Source organism: Anabas testudineus, chromosome 4 (assembly GCF_900324465.2).
Source record: "Anabas testudineus chromosome 4, fAnaTes1.2, whole genome shotgun sequence".
In the NCBI taxonomy this organism is placed as follows: Eukaryota; Metazoa; Chordata; class Actinopteri; order Anabantiformes; family Anabantidae; genus Anabas; species Anabas testudineus.
Window position 1 is genome coordinate 17439403 of NC_046613.1, and position 17820 is coordinate 17457222.

At 39.2% G+C, this 17820-nt stretch overlaps 2 protein-coding genes across 8 annotated transcripts in view; both read left to right on the top strand.

Moving 5' to 3' along the window:
- Nucleotides 1-8300, top strand: part of arid3a (AT rich interactive domain 3A (BRIGHT-like)) — a 43058-nt gene extending 34758 nt beyond the window's left edge. For all 7 annotated transcript variants that reach the window (XM_026345060.1, XM_026345057.1, XM_026345064.1 and 4 more), the window contains one exon: nucleotides 889-8300. In XM_026345060.1, coding sequence (XP_026200845.1) covers nucleotides 889-1037 — 149 coding nt within the window. In that variant the 3' untranslated portion in view covers nucleotides 1038-8300. The remainder of the gene's footprint in view (nucleotides 1-888) is intronic.
- A 1272-nt stretch (nucleotides 8301-9572) lies between these two features.
- On the top strand, nucleotides 9573-16833 carry ctdspl3 (CTD (carboxy-terminal domain, RNA polymerase II, polypeptide A) small phosphatase like 3). Its single transcript, XM_026343448.1, has 11 exons — nucleotides 9573-9847; nucleotides 11754-11877; nucleotides 11981-12121; nucleotides 12494-12608; nucleotides 13235-13346; nucleotides 13806-13892; nucleotides 14029-14091; nucleotides 14462-14541; nucleotides 15325-15451; nucleotides 15767-15862; nucleotides 16399-16833. The coding sequence occupies exons 1-11, from the start codon at nucleotides 9719-9721 to the stop codon at nucleotides 16462-16464; spliced, it is 1140 nt and encodes a 379-aa protein (XP_026199233.1). The 5' UTR covers nucleotides 9573-9718; the 3' UTR covers nucleotides 16465-16833.
- Nucleotides 16834-17820: the final 987 nt, after the last annotated feature.

A 17820-nucleotide genomic window follows, 5' to 3' on the forward strand; every position in this document is an offset into this window, starting at 1 on the left:
ACAGCTGTTCAGCTGTTCTGAACAGCCAAGCAGGAAGGAAATGCGAAAAGCCAGCTGTGACGCAGTGTCGGGATGTGACACCTTTTAGATATTGTGGAGAAATGTGCATATTTTCAGACAGTCTTTCCTGCAAGGTCTTCAGAGTGCTATAACCATTTGTACACATGAAAAGAAAGTGGAATAGTTGTGTGAAGGGCGGGGAAAAGAAGAGCGCTACAGAGAAGTTTAGTTCCAGCTCCTTTCTCACCTCTGCATAGCTTTCCAATCACAGTGTGAAGTAGGTGTAAATGTGGCATTGTTGGTTGTGAAAAGTTACAGAAATGGTCGGTCACAGCCTCCCATGGTCTGACTTCAGAAAAGTGTGGGTGGAGGGTAATTTTCCAAAGTTAACCTAAACATCTGATACAGAGATCTGTACAGAACCAGATCATTTAGAAACCGTCTCAGAGAAGAAGAGAAGAACTGGTCAGCTTGATAAACAGCAGTTGTGGTTCCTCAACGCCACAAATTCTTGTTTTAACACTTGCAATTTTGTGCATACTAAACAAACAAGACACAACATGACAGCTAATGAACTGAAGAGATGTTGGTTTAAACTTTGGGCAGAGCCAGACTACCTGTTTCCAGTCTGTGCTCTGTTAGGCAATTCACTTCTCAGGCTCAACCTCACCACCTGTATCCAGCCTTTGTGATAAGTTTGGCTAATCTCTGCCTTTTGTACTTCACACACAGAGACATAAGTCCAAAATTTCATGGAAAGAAAGCAAACAAACACATTTAAGAATGTTTATCTCTTTCTAGACCTTTTATTATTTTAAAAATAGATTAAATTTTAAAGACACACTTTGTACTCTAACTTACTGGATTTCTCAATCTTTGTCTCTCCAGGCGTTCTTTTTGCTCAGGCAGCAGCTGGTTCAGCCTCATCTGGTACGTCTGGATCGTCCGTCTCCAACAAGGCGGCCAGTGGTCGTGTCGCCCCCCAGCAGCAGCAGCAGAACACACCTACCTCAACCTCCAGCAACCCATTGTCTTAACAATCACAGAGCCTTTCCCCTTTTAGTTTAGTTTTTAACTTACCACGCTAAGTAAAGCCAAAAATCAACCTCATTTTCTACATCAACTATGCCAAAAAGAGAAGAACCATAAATCGTACAGAAAGACACAAACTGAATCGCAGATCACTTGAAGTACACTATCTCAGGTTTTCTCTCACAGACTCACCTCTTTTGTTCTTCATAGCCAAAATAATTTTGAAAAGAAATATCTCAACTGAGAGCCAATATATGCTAAACAAATAAGTATGCACAACCTGTGAATTATTTATTTCTGCATAAATGTACAGATTAGTGGAGAGCAAAAGAGAAGGTAATAACTAGGAAGGGTAATACACTGTTTACACACACGGACAGCTACTGACTGACAGCAATGTTTTATCCTCTAGGGGAGAGATTTTTTTATTTTAACTTTTTATTGTCATTATTATCATTATTGTTATTCTCTATTGTGTTTATCATTTAAATCTTTAACAATCCTCTCACCGCAGGAAAAAAAAATCTATATTTAGAATTCTATAAAAAAAAAGAAAATATGAATATCTTCTATTTTTAATCAGAAAAGCTTTAAAGGTGTATGTTTTTTCTTCAGGGCATATAACAATGTACCAATGTGACCTCATTTTGTTTAAAACCGTAAAACCTTATTCATAAGGCAACCATTTTGGATCTCTGTGTGAAAGAGCAAGTTCAGTGCAGATCTGAGCTGTTGTGTACCAAGATACCACATGATATCAATGCCACAGATTCTCCAGCCAATCTCAAACAGCTGGTTCTCAAGAATCTGCAAAGATATTTGTTCACTTTTTAATATATCTGGTCCATTATTGATTGCTACCTGTGTGTCAGCTAGTTGATGTTTCTGCTGTATTCAAGCAGTTGTTGTGGTTGTTCTTCCAGAGACAGCTGGCTAATTTATATGAAAAACCCTCACCTGTTTGTTGACATAAGGCCAGTTAAATCCATATCTATGATAATAATGCAGGTAGATCAGCGAGCTTCACATTCAAAATGGCAGTTTGTATGAGTAAGGTCCGTTATTCAGGTGGGAGCCTTTCGCTGCACCGCAACATGCTGGACTTTCTGAACCTCATTGTCACTGTCTCACTGACTGTTTCTGTTGTCATTTTGGGTTTAGATTTTCTTCGAATATCACACGTCTTCGATTGTTCTCAGGTGTCCGTCTGCTCGTCGTTTGTAATATCCAGCAGTTCTCAGTTACATTTGATGGTGATACACTTTTCTACATCTTTCCTCGCAGGAAGATGCAGTTTTATTATTTTCTAACTTGGCCTTCTAGTGGAGTGATTGTCTTAAAGTGAGATGCATGCATGTACTTGTAGATAAAAGCCCTTTGGGAAACAGGAAAACTGTGATTTCCTGTCTTGAACTCACAGGGGTTGAGTGTCCACTAAATCCTTGTCATTGTGGAGACACTCACATGGACAATCAAGTGTCAGCAGATGCTATCTGTGACATATATTTCAACTCATATCTGAGATTTTGTTGTTTTTATCTTGTATTATAGATTACAGATGTTCTTATTTTTTGTTTTGGCTTTGTGTTTTTGCAGGACTTAGTGCTTCTTATGATCCAAATGCTTCTTATTCTGTGCGGTGACGAGGATAGGGTGTCTTTGAGACAAGCTCGCCATCTGTCAGGGATATAACACAGAATGCGTTGTGATCATCTGACTGTTTTTAGATGTTGCTTAATTGGGGTTTTTGTGAACTCAGAGGTTATCATAGCTGTGGTTCAGTGCTTGCTCTGTCTCTTCATGTTTGTTCCAATGCTCACTACAGTTTTACAGATTTAAACATGATTAAATCTGCCACAGCGGAGAAACTGTGTCACATCATAAATAGACATGTCTCTGCATTTTCAAGTAGATCAATCATTCAGCTTTCTGAACTTTAACCGGTGTTACCTCTCTGGACTTCTGACTGTTAACGATTGGTACTCAACCCCCTCCCAAGAGCCCGCCCCTTTGCAAAGCAGCTTCATTCCCACTGACGTTAGGAAGTAAATCAGGCTTTGTACGTAGGCTCTGTTCTGAGCACAGCATGAAATGACCAGAGAGCAGGCAGTACCTCTGTCTAATCAGCTTTTACTGTTCCAGTCAAATATCACCAGATGCCTGTCCTGGCTTTGATTCTGGACTTGCTTCTCAGTGGGGAGTCACCACCAGCTGCTAAACAAACACTGTTCAGTTTTGGAAAGTAATACTCAGAAGGCCGTTCAAAGGCACAAATAGTTAAGAAATTATGTTCTTTAAATGCAGTAAAACTGTGAAGAGATCATGTGTTTTACCTTGTTGAAAAGAAAAGTTGAGCTTTAGCTGGACTTCGTACAGTTTGTTTTAGATACACTCAATGTGTGTATTTGTAAGGCCAGGCGAAGTTAGTTCTCCACCTACAAACAAGAAAAGTAAAAGCAGCAGCCGTTTTTTTTACTCACAGATGTAGAAATGTTGATGTCACCACCTACGTTCAAAGCATGCCTGTGCCACAGTACCCCGACAGCTACCGTGCTCCTATACTCAGATGTGTTATTTGAGTAGGTTCCAGCATATACAGATCTTTAAGTGTGTTATCAATTCTTGTTTGCCACTTTAAAATAAATCATAAACACAGAAGCAGCAGTTATAAAAAGGACAAACTGCTGTGGCAACATGTTACCTGCAGGTGGCACTTGTATTAAAACGGCAACATTTCCTTCCTTGCAGGTGGTGCAACTCGCACCTGCATTTCTGAAACTGCTGCTGCTGTTGTGGCTCACTAAGATGCCGACACTGTGCCCGGTTTCTCTTGCGTCTCACCATTGCCACTACTGTATGTCCTTGCTCCTTACTGCAAGGTGAGACTGAAGGATAATAAATGCAAAGTCAGCCAGACTACTAAGGCCTATTAAATCCATCTAGGCCAAGTAGCAAACCTAGATGACATGTTATGCATCATTATCTTCCTCCTATATTACTCTGCTTTTTTTCACTGGTTATCAGTCTAATCCTGTTTACAGAATGTGGCTTTTTTTGTATCTGACCACAGAAGTTTAATTTAACCAATGAATTTGTTTTGATGTCTGAGAAACATTTGCAGAACTGAAACTCCAGTTTGTGTGAGACATTGCAGCTCCGGTTCATTACACGGCAAGTTGGGTTCCTTATTTATTTATGAACACTTCTTTCCATTCTAACCTTCAGTCTTTTGTCCGTGGAGAAATCATTTCAGGTCAGACACATGTAGTCAAATACATTGTTTACATGATACATTTGGTTACTTGGGGGAAGAGCTAGTTGTTGTGCAGATGTTGCTCTGCAGTGTGGGTGTGAAATCAGCCAGCAGCGTAATCAAACCGCAGCCTTTTAAAATGTGAATGTTTTGACTCGTATGATGGAGTCTGATGTTGAGATTGATAACGCTGTTTGAGATATGTCCACAAATATTTGTGTAAATGTAGGTAAATTAAAAATGGCAGTGCCTTCTGGCTGCTTCCTCACTGTGGGCAATGGACATGACCATCAGTACAAGCTGAACTATATTTTTTGCATATCATAGACACATTTATTCAAAGCTTAATGCCGTACGGTCACATATCAAACTGCAGTCATCTTGAAATGTCAGTTTACTGTAAATCTTTTGTACAGTCTGGGGTTTTTCATGTATTTCTGGCAACACATTCTTCAAACTTACTAGAAAACCTTATCATGCTTCATTTAAGAGTTCTGCATGATTTTTCAATTCATGTAAGAGGCACTAACATTGAAAATCCATCTTTTCTGAGATCTGTAGTTCTTAGTTACGCAAGTTAAGATTGGAGCATTTTAAAACGCAAGGCGCACAGACCTAGTATGACTCATCTTTTTCTTTTCAAGAGATAGCTAATGTTGCCTGGCTCTTACCTGAACTGTGCAACTGATTTTAAGCCTTTTTAGATAATTATTCATTATCACAGCTTTTACAGTACCTAAAATAAAACTATAAATGTCAACTCATTTTCAGACTTTAAAGGGGGGGAAAAAAACCTTCACCTCAGAATAAAGTCAGCTCTGTGGTACATTTGAATCCATTAGCTAGTTAAATAAATACGTCCTAAATAAATAATGTTTAAATATGATATTTAAAGCTAGCTTAACTACAGGAAAACATAGTTTGCATTAGAGTCGGTGGCTGCAGAGATGGCACTTAATCCTACCGTGCTGGCAGGATCTGGGCTAGTTAGCATTTAACAGGACTGTCTAATCTGATGTTCCATTTTCTCTTCATTATGATTTAATGTTTAGCTGTTGCTGCTGGATCATCAAAATTGATGTTTTAAATTTTAGGAAACTAAGGCTAAGCTAAGGATATCTCACTGGCTTAATTCTGTTGTCTAGTTGTTATTTACTCCTCTCCTGTTTTCAAAAAATATATATACATTATGTAAAATGTCAGAAAGTGAGATTATGGCCTATGTAGTGACTGCATGTTGGCTTAGTAGGACAGCAGAGGGGTGTACATGTGTTGTGGTAAACACAGAGGCCATGAATACGTCAAAAACACACCTTTAAATGGATTCATGTTACAGGATAGTCATACATATTCCTCCAAGTGAGCGGAAGCTTCTGTAAATTTCATAATTGACCTTATAAGAGGATGTTTTTGGCTGGTGGCCAGCAGAAAGACCAGGATCTCTCTCCGTGCATCATCTCATGAGCAGCAGATGTCACAGTTGCTGATAATCTGCAGACAATCAAATAGAAGCAGTCAGTGTTTGGGGGGGAAGGGCTCCTGGAGAAAGCAAAATTCAATCAATCACGATCTAAAGGATCAACATTGCTTTTTTATTTGACCCTGTGACCTTTTGGCCCCTGAGGCAACATTGAAGCACCTGCCCCCCATCAATGGATCCATGTTTATTGTATATCTATCGACGACTGTGTGAGATTTGCATTTGAAGAGCAGAGGTACTGCAGCTCTCTCTTTCCCTCCATCTTCAGGGAAGGCTGGCATGTTTTTAAATTGCGTGGTAGTGACAATCAGGCGAGGTTATGACAACACTATATACCTCCAAACATGCCATTCAACCACAATCAAGCCCTGTGTCCACATCTAAAGCTTTTGCACATTTCTTTGGTTCAGCCACAGCCGAGACTCCTTTTGAAGACATGTTGGTTCATTAGGAGTTTGTCATGAAAGAGATTTTAGTGACCACAGACAATCAGATATCAGCCAAAACATCACACCTTGAATCGACTGTAGTAACGTTGGGGAAATCAGACATCAGTGTCAGTGCAGTAGGTTAAGATTCAGCCCAAGCTGTAACCTGTGTAGCAAGAGCTCCCCTCTGTGGAAGGTTTTGTTGTGACGCGCAGTTAGTTTAGTTTGCCTCAGTGAAAATCTTCTTGGGATGATGATGTTTCAGAAACAACATTTAGATCATTATTGAACACTAAAATAGTCAATTGAAACTAGTTTCTTTTAGGTTCTCTACCAGATTTAATTCACCAAGTTAAAACTTCAGTAAACAATCAATAATCAAATGTTTTGTGTTGCCTGTTCTTCCATATCAGAGGGAGCTGATATCTGGGATTGTTGAGACTGTTTAGAGTTTTGCGAAGCAGATTTAGGTTTAGACCTGTGTTTTTTCCAAATGCTACCAGCTGCATCTGTGGAACTGTGTCAGTAGCCGCTTTCACTTATGGAACCTGCAACTGTTGTTGGTGATTAGGTTGGTACAACACTTTGCATCTGCAGTTCTTGGTTTCAGTTTTTGTCAGAGTTACATTATTGTCGAATTCAGACGTCTGCTTGTTGTAGAGATTGAACAATAACTTAGCTGGACTCAAATGTGTTTTGTTTGCCTTCAAGTTTTATTTCCACACAGTAGATGCAGTAAATTTATTGTTGTTCGAGAGTCAGCTCCCAAATCTCGGCTTGTGTTGTAGCTTCCAATCAGCACAAAACCCTCAGAGTCTTTGTGAAAATGTCAGGTAACATAGGAACGTGACGACTTTGTGGTGTTGTATCTTGACGTGCTGCTGCTTTTACTCCCACCGGAGCCATGGCTAAAATAACCTGACCTCACACCAGGTCCAGAGCATCTTGCATGGAAAACCGACTTCCGCTCTCACGCCAATATGGAACATTTACGGGTTAATGTGGGTTTGGGGCTTTTGACTGGACTTTACCACTGACTGTGGACTAGGAAAAACAATGAAATGATGAGAAATAACAAGATGCCTTCTGCTGTGACAATTGTTTATTAATCTGTATTACTAAGATTCATTAAATAGATTATTTCTGAAATAAGGCTTTTTAGGGATATGGATTATATTTGTTTATATTGTTTGTGTTATTTTTTGCCCTTTCTTTTTTTTTGTGGACATGCTGTAGCAGCCCCAGCACACAGAGATTACATGTAGTTTATTAATGATGATGATAATGTGATTATATTAGGGAGGCATGTGATGTTGTGTGAGTGTGTGCGCGCGTGTGTGTGTGAGGGCTTCATGTATCTTCGAGTTAACTTCAGATCTGAATCAAGGCTCTTGTCTATTGTCTTTACAACTTCTCAGGAAAATCTACCTCTACCTCCACTTCGATGCATTTAACCCAGTGAGGGCTCAAGTTACAGTGTAGTGGGTTCACAGCGAGGACGTGGGCGCCGCAGTCAGGGTCCAAAATGAACTTTACCACACCAGTACAGTTTCTAACATTACACTTTCCTCGTGATAAACACAAGATCGAATTAGAAAAATGTTGTGGTGTATTTATAATATTATCTTGGCTAGATCAGGATGTGTTTTTATTTTTAACCCTGGTTGGTGAATGGGTTCATGTTAGACTCTGACGCCGTCTCTTTGTTCCTCGCTGTGTGTGTGTGTTACAGGTTTGTAACACCTCTGCCGTTTAGTTTATTTGAGCACCAACCACAGGGAACCTCCAACTCCACAGCTAAATACTACTAGTACTACATTAGTACTGCTTCTAGTACCACTGTTAGTACTTCAGGTCATTTTTCAGTCTGTTCTATTAATGTGTGCTTATTTCTCTTTTTCTATCAATGATGAGATGTTGGAATGGGATGTTCGTCCCGGTAACCACAGTAACAGTGAAGTGGCAGCAGGCAATGCAACTGTTTTTATTTTTTTCTTTGTTTTTGAAGGGTGAAGAGCTATTCTTGCCTATTTACTCAATATGTGTTTGTGTGAATACTTTTATTTTGAATCTGAAATTAATAAAATATCAACTTTCTGGAATGTCACCAGAGTGCTGTGTGTTTTTATTGATCCAGTTTGTATCTTAATGTATCACATAAAGTTAATATGAACTCATTCAGATTGCTGTTGGCACTTAAAGCGCTGCTTCCAAAACTCTTTGGAAGTTGAGTTAGGGCAACTGGACTTTTTATGGTTGGTTTGAAATGTTTTATTACTCATCCAGGTAACATCTTCAGTCTGAGGAAAGTTGGTCAAACCTCAGATTTATTCTTCACAGTGGTTTTATCCTGATTAGACTCTTTAGGTGGACAAAACGGAGGGTGTAGGAAGTAATTGGGATTTAAAGGTCACAATTATTACACCTATACCTGCAAAAATGAGCGTATTCATTCAGTAAAATAAGTAAATGTAGTAATATTGCACTATGGAATACTTATTGACAAGTAAAAGTCCTGCATTCAATAGTCTTCTGTACGGCAACATCTCTTCTGCAGTCTTCACTCTCATACAACATCACATACAGCTTTGCTAAAACTAAATTGTTCCATTATCAAGGCCAGAGGTAATCAGTGTACGATTTGAGCTACAGTAACAACATCCCTAGTTTCAGATGGGGTTTCTTTATTTCATCCATTGAAACACAACATCAGCGATTTTACCAGCAGATGTCACCATCGTTTGAGAATGCTCTAGCCTTGTTTGTTTTGTTTTTCCTAATAGAAAAACTTGCCTATTTGTGCCATACTACAAGACAGCAGTACTGGGAAGTAACTAGAGTAGTCTACATTTACTTAAGTACTGTATTAAGTGCCATTAAATTATTTCTACTTTAGTTTTTAGGAGCAAATGGTTTCCTCCACTACTTTTAGTTGATAACTATGGTTACTATCTACTTTTCATAATCTGAATACTAAAGTTTGAAGTTCCACCTGCAGCATTGAAATAATAAAAACAAAAATGCATCAATTATAATTCAAAATAAGCCTTTCTTTCTACTCTCATTACATATAATTGCATATATTTTGTCAATATTGATTACATTTTGTTAGTATTTTTAAGAATAATCAAAAATAGGTATCCAAATCATAAGGCACAGACAACAATATATATATAAATATATAAATCTTTAGCCGATGTAACCTATAAACACTATAATTAATCTCGGTGTTAATCCTGCATCGTGACTCTGCTGTCACGTTGACGCTGGAGTTTCCTGAAGCACCGCCCAATCAGAGTGTCCGCAGCAGTGAACCTATCACACCCCGGTAGATTCAAACACACCTAACGATTCGAGAACAGACGGGGCTACGCGCGGCGGGCGGAGTTAGGTCGACTGATTCCTGTGTGGAGCTGGTGGGGGTGGAGAGCAAAGCAAAGCAAAGCTAAGCATCGGAGCCTTTACCTTTGTTATTGTGGCGGAGTTTGTGTTTAGATGTTTACAGGTCGTACGTGAGGAAGGAAAATGAGACTCAGGTCTCAAAAAACCGTTACACCCTGCTCGGAGACGCCGAGGAGCAACCGCCGAACGATTAACAAGACGACGCCAAAACGAACGCGCCTCTCGGTGGCAGAAAGCCCGCTTCAAACTAAGGTAACAAACCACTGTTTACGACCATTATTATCTTTATTAGTAACCCTGTCACAGCCCTGTACGCGTTGGTGCTCCCAGTAAACATAACTAGTGTTAGTCTGCAGATTGCTTTAGTGTTTTGATGCTAACTTGGTTAACCGGAAGTTGGTGAGCTTAGCCAGACTGGTCGAAACAAAACAGCAACATTAGCTTTAGCTTAGCTTAGCTTAGCTTAGCTAGCTGCTGTGGGTATTATTATCTGGACCTAACGAGGCTCTTCAGCCCTGTTCTACTTCACTATGTTACTCTGTCGTGTCATGAAGTTATGTTATGTATATGTAGACTTTAGTCTGTGAAAGATTAGACAGTAGAAGCAATAGCTATCTGTCCCAGTTCCTCCAGGTTTACGGTGATGACCAACTCTTAAGATCCAAAGATGTTCTGTGTTAAAGATAACTGAGTAAAGCAGGACATTATAGGATTTTAGATACTGAAATCAGGAACGACAGAAATAACATTAAAACCATTAATCAGTTATCTAAACAGTTGCAGATAACCTTTTAAAGGTAATTTATTCACTAGTCCTTGAACCTTTATCAGTGATTCAAAAATATGTACAGATCCAACAAATCCCCAGATCTCAGAAGTCAATAGAAAATGTTTGCTCTATTAGCAAAACAATCATTGCATCTCTAAACTTTAAATGTGTGGACTGTATTACTTACACTAAACACATTACCTTCAAGGTTAACTGTTTCCATTTTTATTAACAGGTGCCTCTGCTTATTATTATTTGGCTGTTTAATCTACATACATCCAAAAATAATTCAATTTAATTAAAGCACCAAGTTCATACATCGGAGAAGCTCAAGACAAGTCATTTTTGCTTTTTCACTTCTCTGCTGGGTCTGGTGATCCTCATCATCACCATTTCGTCCCTGTAATGTTGTGAGGATCAGCATATACAGCACTGTGTTGTGGTGTCTGACAGAGGATTAAATCAGACCATTTAGGGGGAGAGGGTTTCAGTAAAAGTAGGTCACACGACACATGCAGCCTGTTTACACTTAGATTTCAACAAAGTGGAGTAGCTCCTTTATATTAGTTTTGTGTACTGCTCTGCAAAAAAACAGGTATAATACAGCAAACTCATATTGCTTATTATAAAAGTGAGACAGTTTCTGTTGGCCCTAACAAACTGCAATGGTTTTTTGTTGCCCGGCATTTAGACTCTGATACATTCTGCTTTGTCGTAGTTAAGTCTTTTGTCTTTTTGTGTCTGATTTGCTTTTGAATAGCAGCTCGTTCTGTATGATACATGTCCATGTTTGTGTCATTGGCTCAGACTTCCTGCACGATGTTGCACAAAGTCTGTACAACTTCCTGGCAGTGGTGCCTGAGGTAGTGAATAGATATAGTATTGGTGGTTTGGTCTTTAGGTGTTGACTCACAGATGTATTTAGATAATTGTCTTGCAGCTTCAGTCTTGCAGACTAGACACTTGCTTGAATGGCCATTGTTTCTTATTATGTTTTATCTCTCATTCCTACAGCTGTAGTGAAACACTGTGACTTCAATGGGCAAAGTTTGTGGTGATGTTTGGTATTTTGGTCTAAACAGTTTATCAATAGAAGGTTGAAATAAAAGTGATGGATAACTGTCAGAGAAATGCCACATATACTTAATTTCCAGATTTTTTTTAAATTGCTGCCTCTCTACCATCTCATGTGTGAGGATTTCATTTGACACACCAACCTGTAGCAAACACAAACAGATATATCTTATCAACATCACCAAATGTTTTACTCTCTCCTATCGAATAGACTACAGAATAGAGTTTTAATTCATGACAGTTTGACATTCAACCAAACTGATGACATTTGATTTGGCATCAGTGTTTATAAGGTTATTTGTCTTTATTTTGTAGTTTGAAGACACTTTGGACAATGACTCTCGTCACTCAGAAGATGAAATTCCAACGATGAGAAGACGCCCGCTGCCCCGTGGCCGGGCAAGGAAGCGAGCCATCGCTGTCGATGATAGGGAGACTGGTATGTTTGGCAGCTTATTCTTCAGTTAAGTTTTTTTTATATGTTGAATATTCTCTTCCCTGCTCGTTTGTGTTTTCTGACTGATTGTCTTCTTATTGTCTAGATTTGACCTTCAAGACTCCAATAAGGCCGATCATACGCCATCAGCGCATACTGTCAGAGGTCACCCCGGTGTCTCCTCGTAATTCCACAGCCAGAAACATTTACTCGCCCATTGTGCGTTTCCTCACACCCAGCAAAGAAAGTGAGTACAGATTCCGATACTGTACGACTAAACATTCTGGATAAAGTCATTGTGAACCGTTCTTCTGTTGTTGGATGATACTTTTACTGCTTTTCTGTCTCTGTGGGAGATATCTATTCACCTATTTGAAGCTTTGATAGTATTACGTTTTGACATGTAATGCCAGGCAGAGAGTAATCTTCAGCTTCCCGTAATTAAGCATAATTAAATTGACTGTTTAGGCAGCTTTGTTGGTCGTTAAATACAATCTCTCTGGCATAGGGAAAAGAAGCAGGGAATCTCCACTAATGCCTGTAAATACGTATTATTTTTGCTTTAAAATAAACACATCTGTGTTGGTAACAGTTTGTACTTGATGTCTTTTCTGAACAGATGTGAAGTGTGCAGGTACTGGAACCAATGTGTTGATGAGCCCAGAACAAGGTGTATTTGGTTACGGATCCATTGAGCTTCTGGCTGGAGATGAGGAAGATGACGTGTTCAGTCCGTAAGTACAAGCTCTTCATCCCACACAATAAGGGGTGGGAAAAATCTATGCTTGTTTGCTCTTTCAGGTCATAGGTTGCCATGTAATTCTGTTCTCCTCTTCTTCTGTCTGCCTCTGTCTCCACTTAACAATTAGCAAAATGAAAGTGAAGTATTTTGTTACACCTCTATAAACCATCAACCAGAGATTGCAAAGCTCTATGGTTTGTGATTCATATTTACGATTTATGTTGGTCTGTAGGTAAAATTTGACCCGATCAGTAAGTGAAGCTGTCCTGCCCTCTGCTGGACTTAAAGTTATACTACACTAAACGTGTTGTCGTGCTACTGGAGTGTAAATGTTCACTTTGACCATCTGCAATATTTATTTTCATATCCATGAAGCAAATTCATTTTCTGAACAAAAAGTGACGACCTTAAAGTCACCAAACTGTCACAATACTGCAGCTTTTACAAAACTTGGTGTTTGCATGATTTTATGGAAAATGATTCTAATTATCTTACTCGAATCTTGCTTATGGATTTAATTTCTACAGGACCAGGTTTCATCAGCTTTACCTTAGTTGATGTTATTTTCACATTATTGGTAATTTCTTGGGTTTCTGAGAGCATTATTGTCGTTTACAGATTTACATTCATCAAGAATATACCATCACAGTCTCAGCATTCCCGACCCCGACTCAGAGACATTCCCCCCAAGACCAGGAGCACTCCAGAGGCCACGCTCGTGGTCGACCTGGTGAGTAACGTGGAACTTACGGAAGTTAAAAGTCTAAAAATCAATAGAGTAGTATTGTTGAACTGTTGAACTACTGTTGTACTATTGTTGAAGTGTCATAACACAGAAGTTGAATTTGAGTATTTGAATTACTGTAGTAGAAAGATTTAACTTAGTATTTCATAAGTATTTCATTATAGTATAGAAAATAGAACAATCTCACCTGAGCCAACAGCAGCTGGAATCCAACTATGACTCATGTTTTCACACATGGTACCTTCATCGGGTGTTTAATGTTGCTTAACGACATCTTTTCTTTCTGAGTAAGCTCAAACACAGTGGCTGTTTTTGTTTTTTGCTGATCTTATGTTCTCCTCCTTGGTTAAATCCAGAGTTGTGCAACATCAAAGTAACATCCACAATGAGATTATTGTACTCAAATAAACTGAGGCATAAAAGCAATGAATCATGTCCTTTCAGGAGGAGACCCTGATGTTCAGCTCTCTAAATGTGATTGAGGACGCAGAGTACACCTTTCACACAACTTTTCAGGACCACCAGTATAAGGTGACTGCACACTCACAGTCTTTGAACGATCAGGATCAGATTTTGTGCAGCATTAAAATCCAAACAGTGGCTGCCTAGAAGTCTGTAGACTAACTTTAAACTTATACATTTATCCTTCTTTCTCTGTTATCAACAGGTGTATATGATCCTACGACCGCATGTGAAGGAATTTCTGCAAGCCATGGCAAAAATCTATGAGGTGTGTGTTAATCTAATATAAAATAATATCTCTGATTGTTTATTGGTGCAGTTGGATCCAGACGAGTTCTGTCTACAGCCTCAGTTTGTTTTTAGTGGGAGAAGGTGAACATTATCAGGTGATGTTTTATAGTGAGACGTTCAAATATTGAAGCCCTGTCTGGTGAAAAGATCCACAGTATATACAGTACATGTCTCAGACTTCTCCCTTTGCTTGAATTCCCCTCAGCTGAATTATTTCTGATAACTTATGTTATCTTGTTTTTCTTTTTATATGAAAATAATTAAAACCATATATACGATGTCCTGATGCACATTGAGTTCTTGTTTATGTAGACTTGTCTCCAGCTGTTGTTTGTGTTCTGTTCCAGCTGTTTGTTTACACATGTGCAAAGAAGCAATACGCAGAGAAGATACTGGACATCCTGGACCCACAGAGGAAACTGTTTCGGTACGTGAAGATCTGCTTCCACGTGTATTTCATGAACACTTTGCTCGAGTGTCTGACCAGTGAACTGACCCAGTATTTACGTGAAATCTAAGAAAAGGTGTCGCTGGTGCTTATTTAACATCGTCCTTGCCAAATGTTGATGAACTTGTGTTCAGCAGAGGTGTGTAGTGTGTATCAGGGAGAAATCGTTAAGGAGTCTAGTCTGACTTATTAAATAATAAATAATTTATTCACCCTGTGGTGAAACTGCGTGTCTCTCCATTATCTTCTCCTCTCTCTTCCTGTGTTGTCACTGCAACAACAACAGCGTGCATGTGAACATTGTTTCCTCACTACTTGAGAAAGCTGCTTTCTCTGAGTAACTTCAGTGCATGTAAACACATTCAAGGACAACAGATCTCTGAAAAGGAGGATGGATAATGCCCGTTGCTGCCTGCAAACTGCAACCACTAATAATTGACATTGCTTAGTCTTTTTTTATAGCTTTATAAATTTCCTCAAGTATTGTGATGTTTGCTTCACTGAGGTAAACAGTCACTACACAGCAGGATTGGACTGAAAAAATTAGATTCTCTTTAGAAACTTACTAAAAAGACTCAACACCCATTTAATGCTGAACTGAATCTGCTTTGAATAACAATTCATCTGTATTGTGTCTGTGTTGGACTGTGTATATAGAAACATTGTACTGTCTGAGAGGAAGAGGAACTCCCTGCTATAATAACACACTGACACGTGATTCACGGAAACACCTTTTGAACAAATTCATGCTTTTCCTTCTAGACATCGTCTGTATCAGGACGACTGTGCCTGCGTCCTCGGACATTACATCAAAGATCTCAGCGTTTTGGGCAGAGATCTCACCAAGACGGTGGTTCTGGACAACGCGCCACACACATATCCGTACAATGTAAGAACTGCGGAGCTGGTTTGTAATGCTCTGTTTTTACAGATACAAACATGTGATCTGCTCGTTGTACTTTAATCACACTGGAATAAATTCTGTATTAGTTGGAGCCTGTTCGGGTATAAGGTGCACGTGTATTTACAGCAGAAAGTTTGTGGGATTGAATGTTTGAAATCATATTAACACGGTGCCCAAACACATCATAGTGAAGGACGTCACCCACTGCAGGCTCAGTAACATGCTGTTTGGTTTTTGATTTGTCATGTGAACTTTAATGAGACCAGTTTTTTATTAATATGAGTTGTTGTTTTTTTCCAGTTGATGAATACGATTCCAATCAAGAGCTGGTCAGGAGAGTCAGAGGACAGAGAACTCCAGAAACTCATCTCATACATGGAGAAACTGTCTGCGGCGGTATGTCCATCATGTTATCAGCTCACACAGTCAGGTCTAAGGAAGTTTGAACAGTGAAACTGTGGATCAGCATGGTACCACAGTGTGTTTGAAACCAATGAACGTGCTCTAAAAATGCTGACTGTCAGCTTTAGTGTGAGGGTTTTTCATGAAGCATTTTGATTGACAGTGTTGGGGAATCTACAAGGAGAAATGTGGTTTGGTTAAATAAAGCTACTTAAAGTGGTCAAATGATCAAATGTGTACATGTGTTATGTGTATTATTATAACACAAATTTATTCAAATTTGACACCAAATCAGCCGAGTTCACTGCTAAACCGAAAAGTAAAAACACTCCACTGTGGTTGGGAAAGTGCAATAAAAATAATCAGGCTTGTTTTAATGCTTCAGGACTGTTATTTGAAGTATTAAGTAGATTTCAGATCAGTCGGCTGTGAATAAAACAGCTGGTTATCTGCAGCAGCATCTTCCTGCTGTCTTTCCTCCCACACTTTCATTGTTCTGTCCTAATATCTGCTCCGCTGTGTTTTGTCAGGAGGATTTTCGGGAGGTGTTGAAGAAAAGGAAGGATCACTTCCACAGGCTGCTGTCAGAGGACTGACAGGACTCTGCCCCTCCCCCCTCACTTTAACTCCTCTATGCGACTGTCACACTTCACGTTGGCTTTATCTTTGCTTTGGTGAAAAAGCAGAGTGCAGCAGGACTTTGGTTTAACCTGAAGCCCACCGTGTTGTGGAGTCCTCCCTGATGACTTTAAAGGACGCAGATCAGCATTTCAAACATGCTGCATTTCCCAAGGACTCATTCCACAGGGCAATAAACTGATTCCCACTGTTTGTGTATATTTACAGGACAGAACTTGAAATATGTTGTGTATATTTTGTATTTATTAATTATATTACTAATCACAGGTTGTTATCTCTGTATATTTTAAATACGCTTTTTAATGCAATAAAATCACCCTAATAAGTGTGGAAACTGATCTGGTGAATGTTTTATTTCTGTGCTCTGATATCAAGAGCTGTGTTTTGTGAGGTGAGTGAGAGCTGCTCCAGACTGATGCCGATCAGACAGAGGACACTACTGTTAGTGTCACCGCTGAGGTAACGGTGACACAGCACAGTCTTTGTTTTACTCCACACATCCCTATTGTTGGTGTGTGTCATAAACTTTATTACATTATATAGTATTCAGTGTTAAAGTTGAGTTTCTCTGGTGCTGACTGCTGCTTTCTCTTCATTCCCCTAAAAAAAAAAAAATGTTCCTGCTGCTAAAACAAAACTCATCACTTCCTGTGCAGCAGGAAAGACGAAGTTCAGCAGAGCAAATGGAAAAGATTAATGGAAGAGAAATACAGTAGGAGGGTAATCTCACTAAGAACAATATCATTAGGTGAAACATTTAATATGTCTGTTGTCAGTCTGCTGGGATTTAAACTTCTGTGTTTCACATCCTGAAGAGCTGAAAAATGATTAGGAAGTGAACTGTTACCTGGTTCAGTATAGAAGACATCTATTCATTTTACACTGATAAACAGACATTTAAGAACTTTAATGAGTCCAAACTAGTTTCCAGACAACAGTTTGTTAATGATTCAGATCAAAACACATCTTACTCTCGGATAAAACATAAAACTGTCACTGGAAACAGTTCAGGTGTGCAGTTATGGGTCTGGAGTTAAATTCAGTTCCTTATAATAAACTCCATGTTGTTGGACACAGTAGTACACACCTCCATCCTGTGTGTGGATCCTGCAGTGTAAATGTTTACTGACCTGTTTAGATGAACTCATGTTTGTGATGATGTGATTGTTAATATTGAATTTGAAGGTAAACTGAGAGTAAGTGCTGCCTCTTCCTCCTCCTCCTCCTCCTCCTCCTCCTCCTCCTGCTGCTGCTGCTGCTGCTCCAGCTCCTCTGCTTTTATTTACTCCATATGGCGTTTGACATGGTACCCA

Coding starts and splice junctions, on each gene's coding strand:
- ctdspl3 (XM_026343448.1), top strand. CDS start 9,719: ATGAGACTCAGGTCTCAAAAAACCGTTACACCCTGCTCGGAGACGCCG. Junction 9,848..11,753: donor AAAGCCCGCTTCAAACTAAG/GTAACAAACCAC, acceptor TTTATTTTGTAG/TTTGAAGACACTTTGGACAA. Junction 13,347..13,805: donor CCACGCTCGTGGTCGACCTG/GTGAGTAACGTG, acceptor ATGTCCTTTCAG/GAGGAGACCCTGATGTTCAG.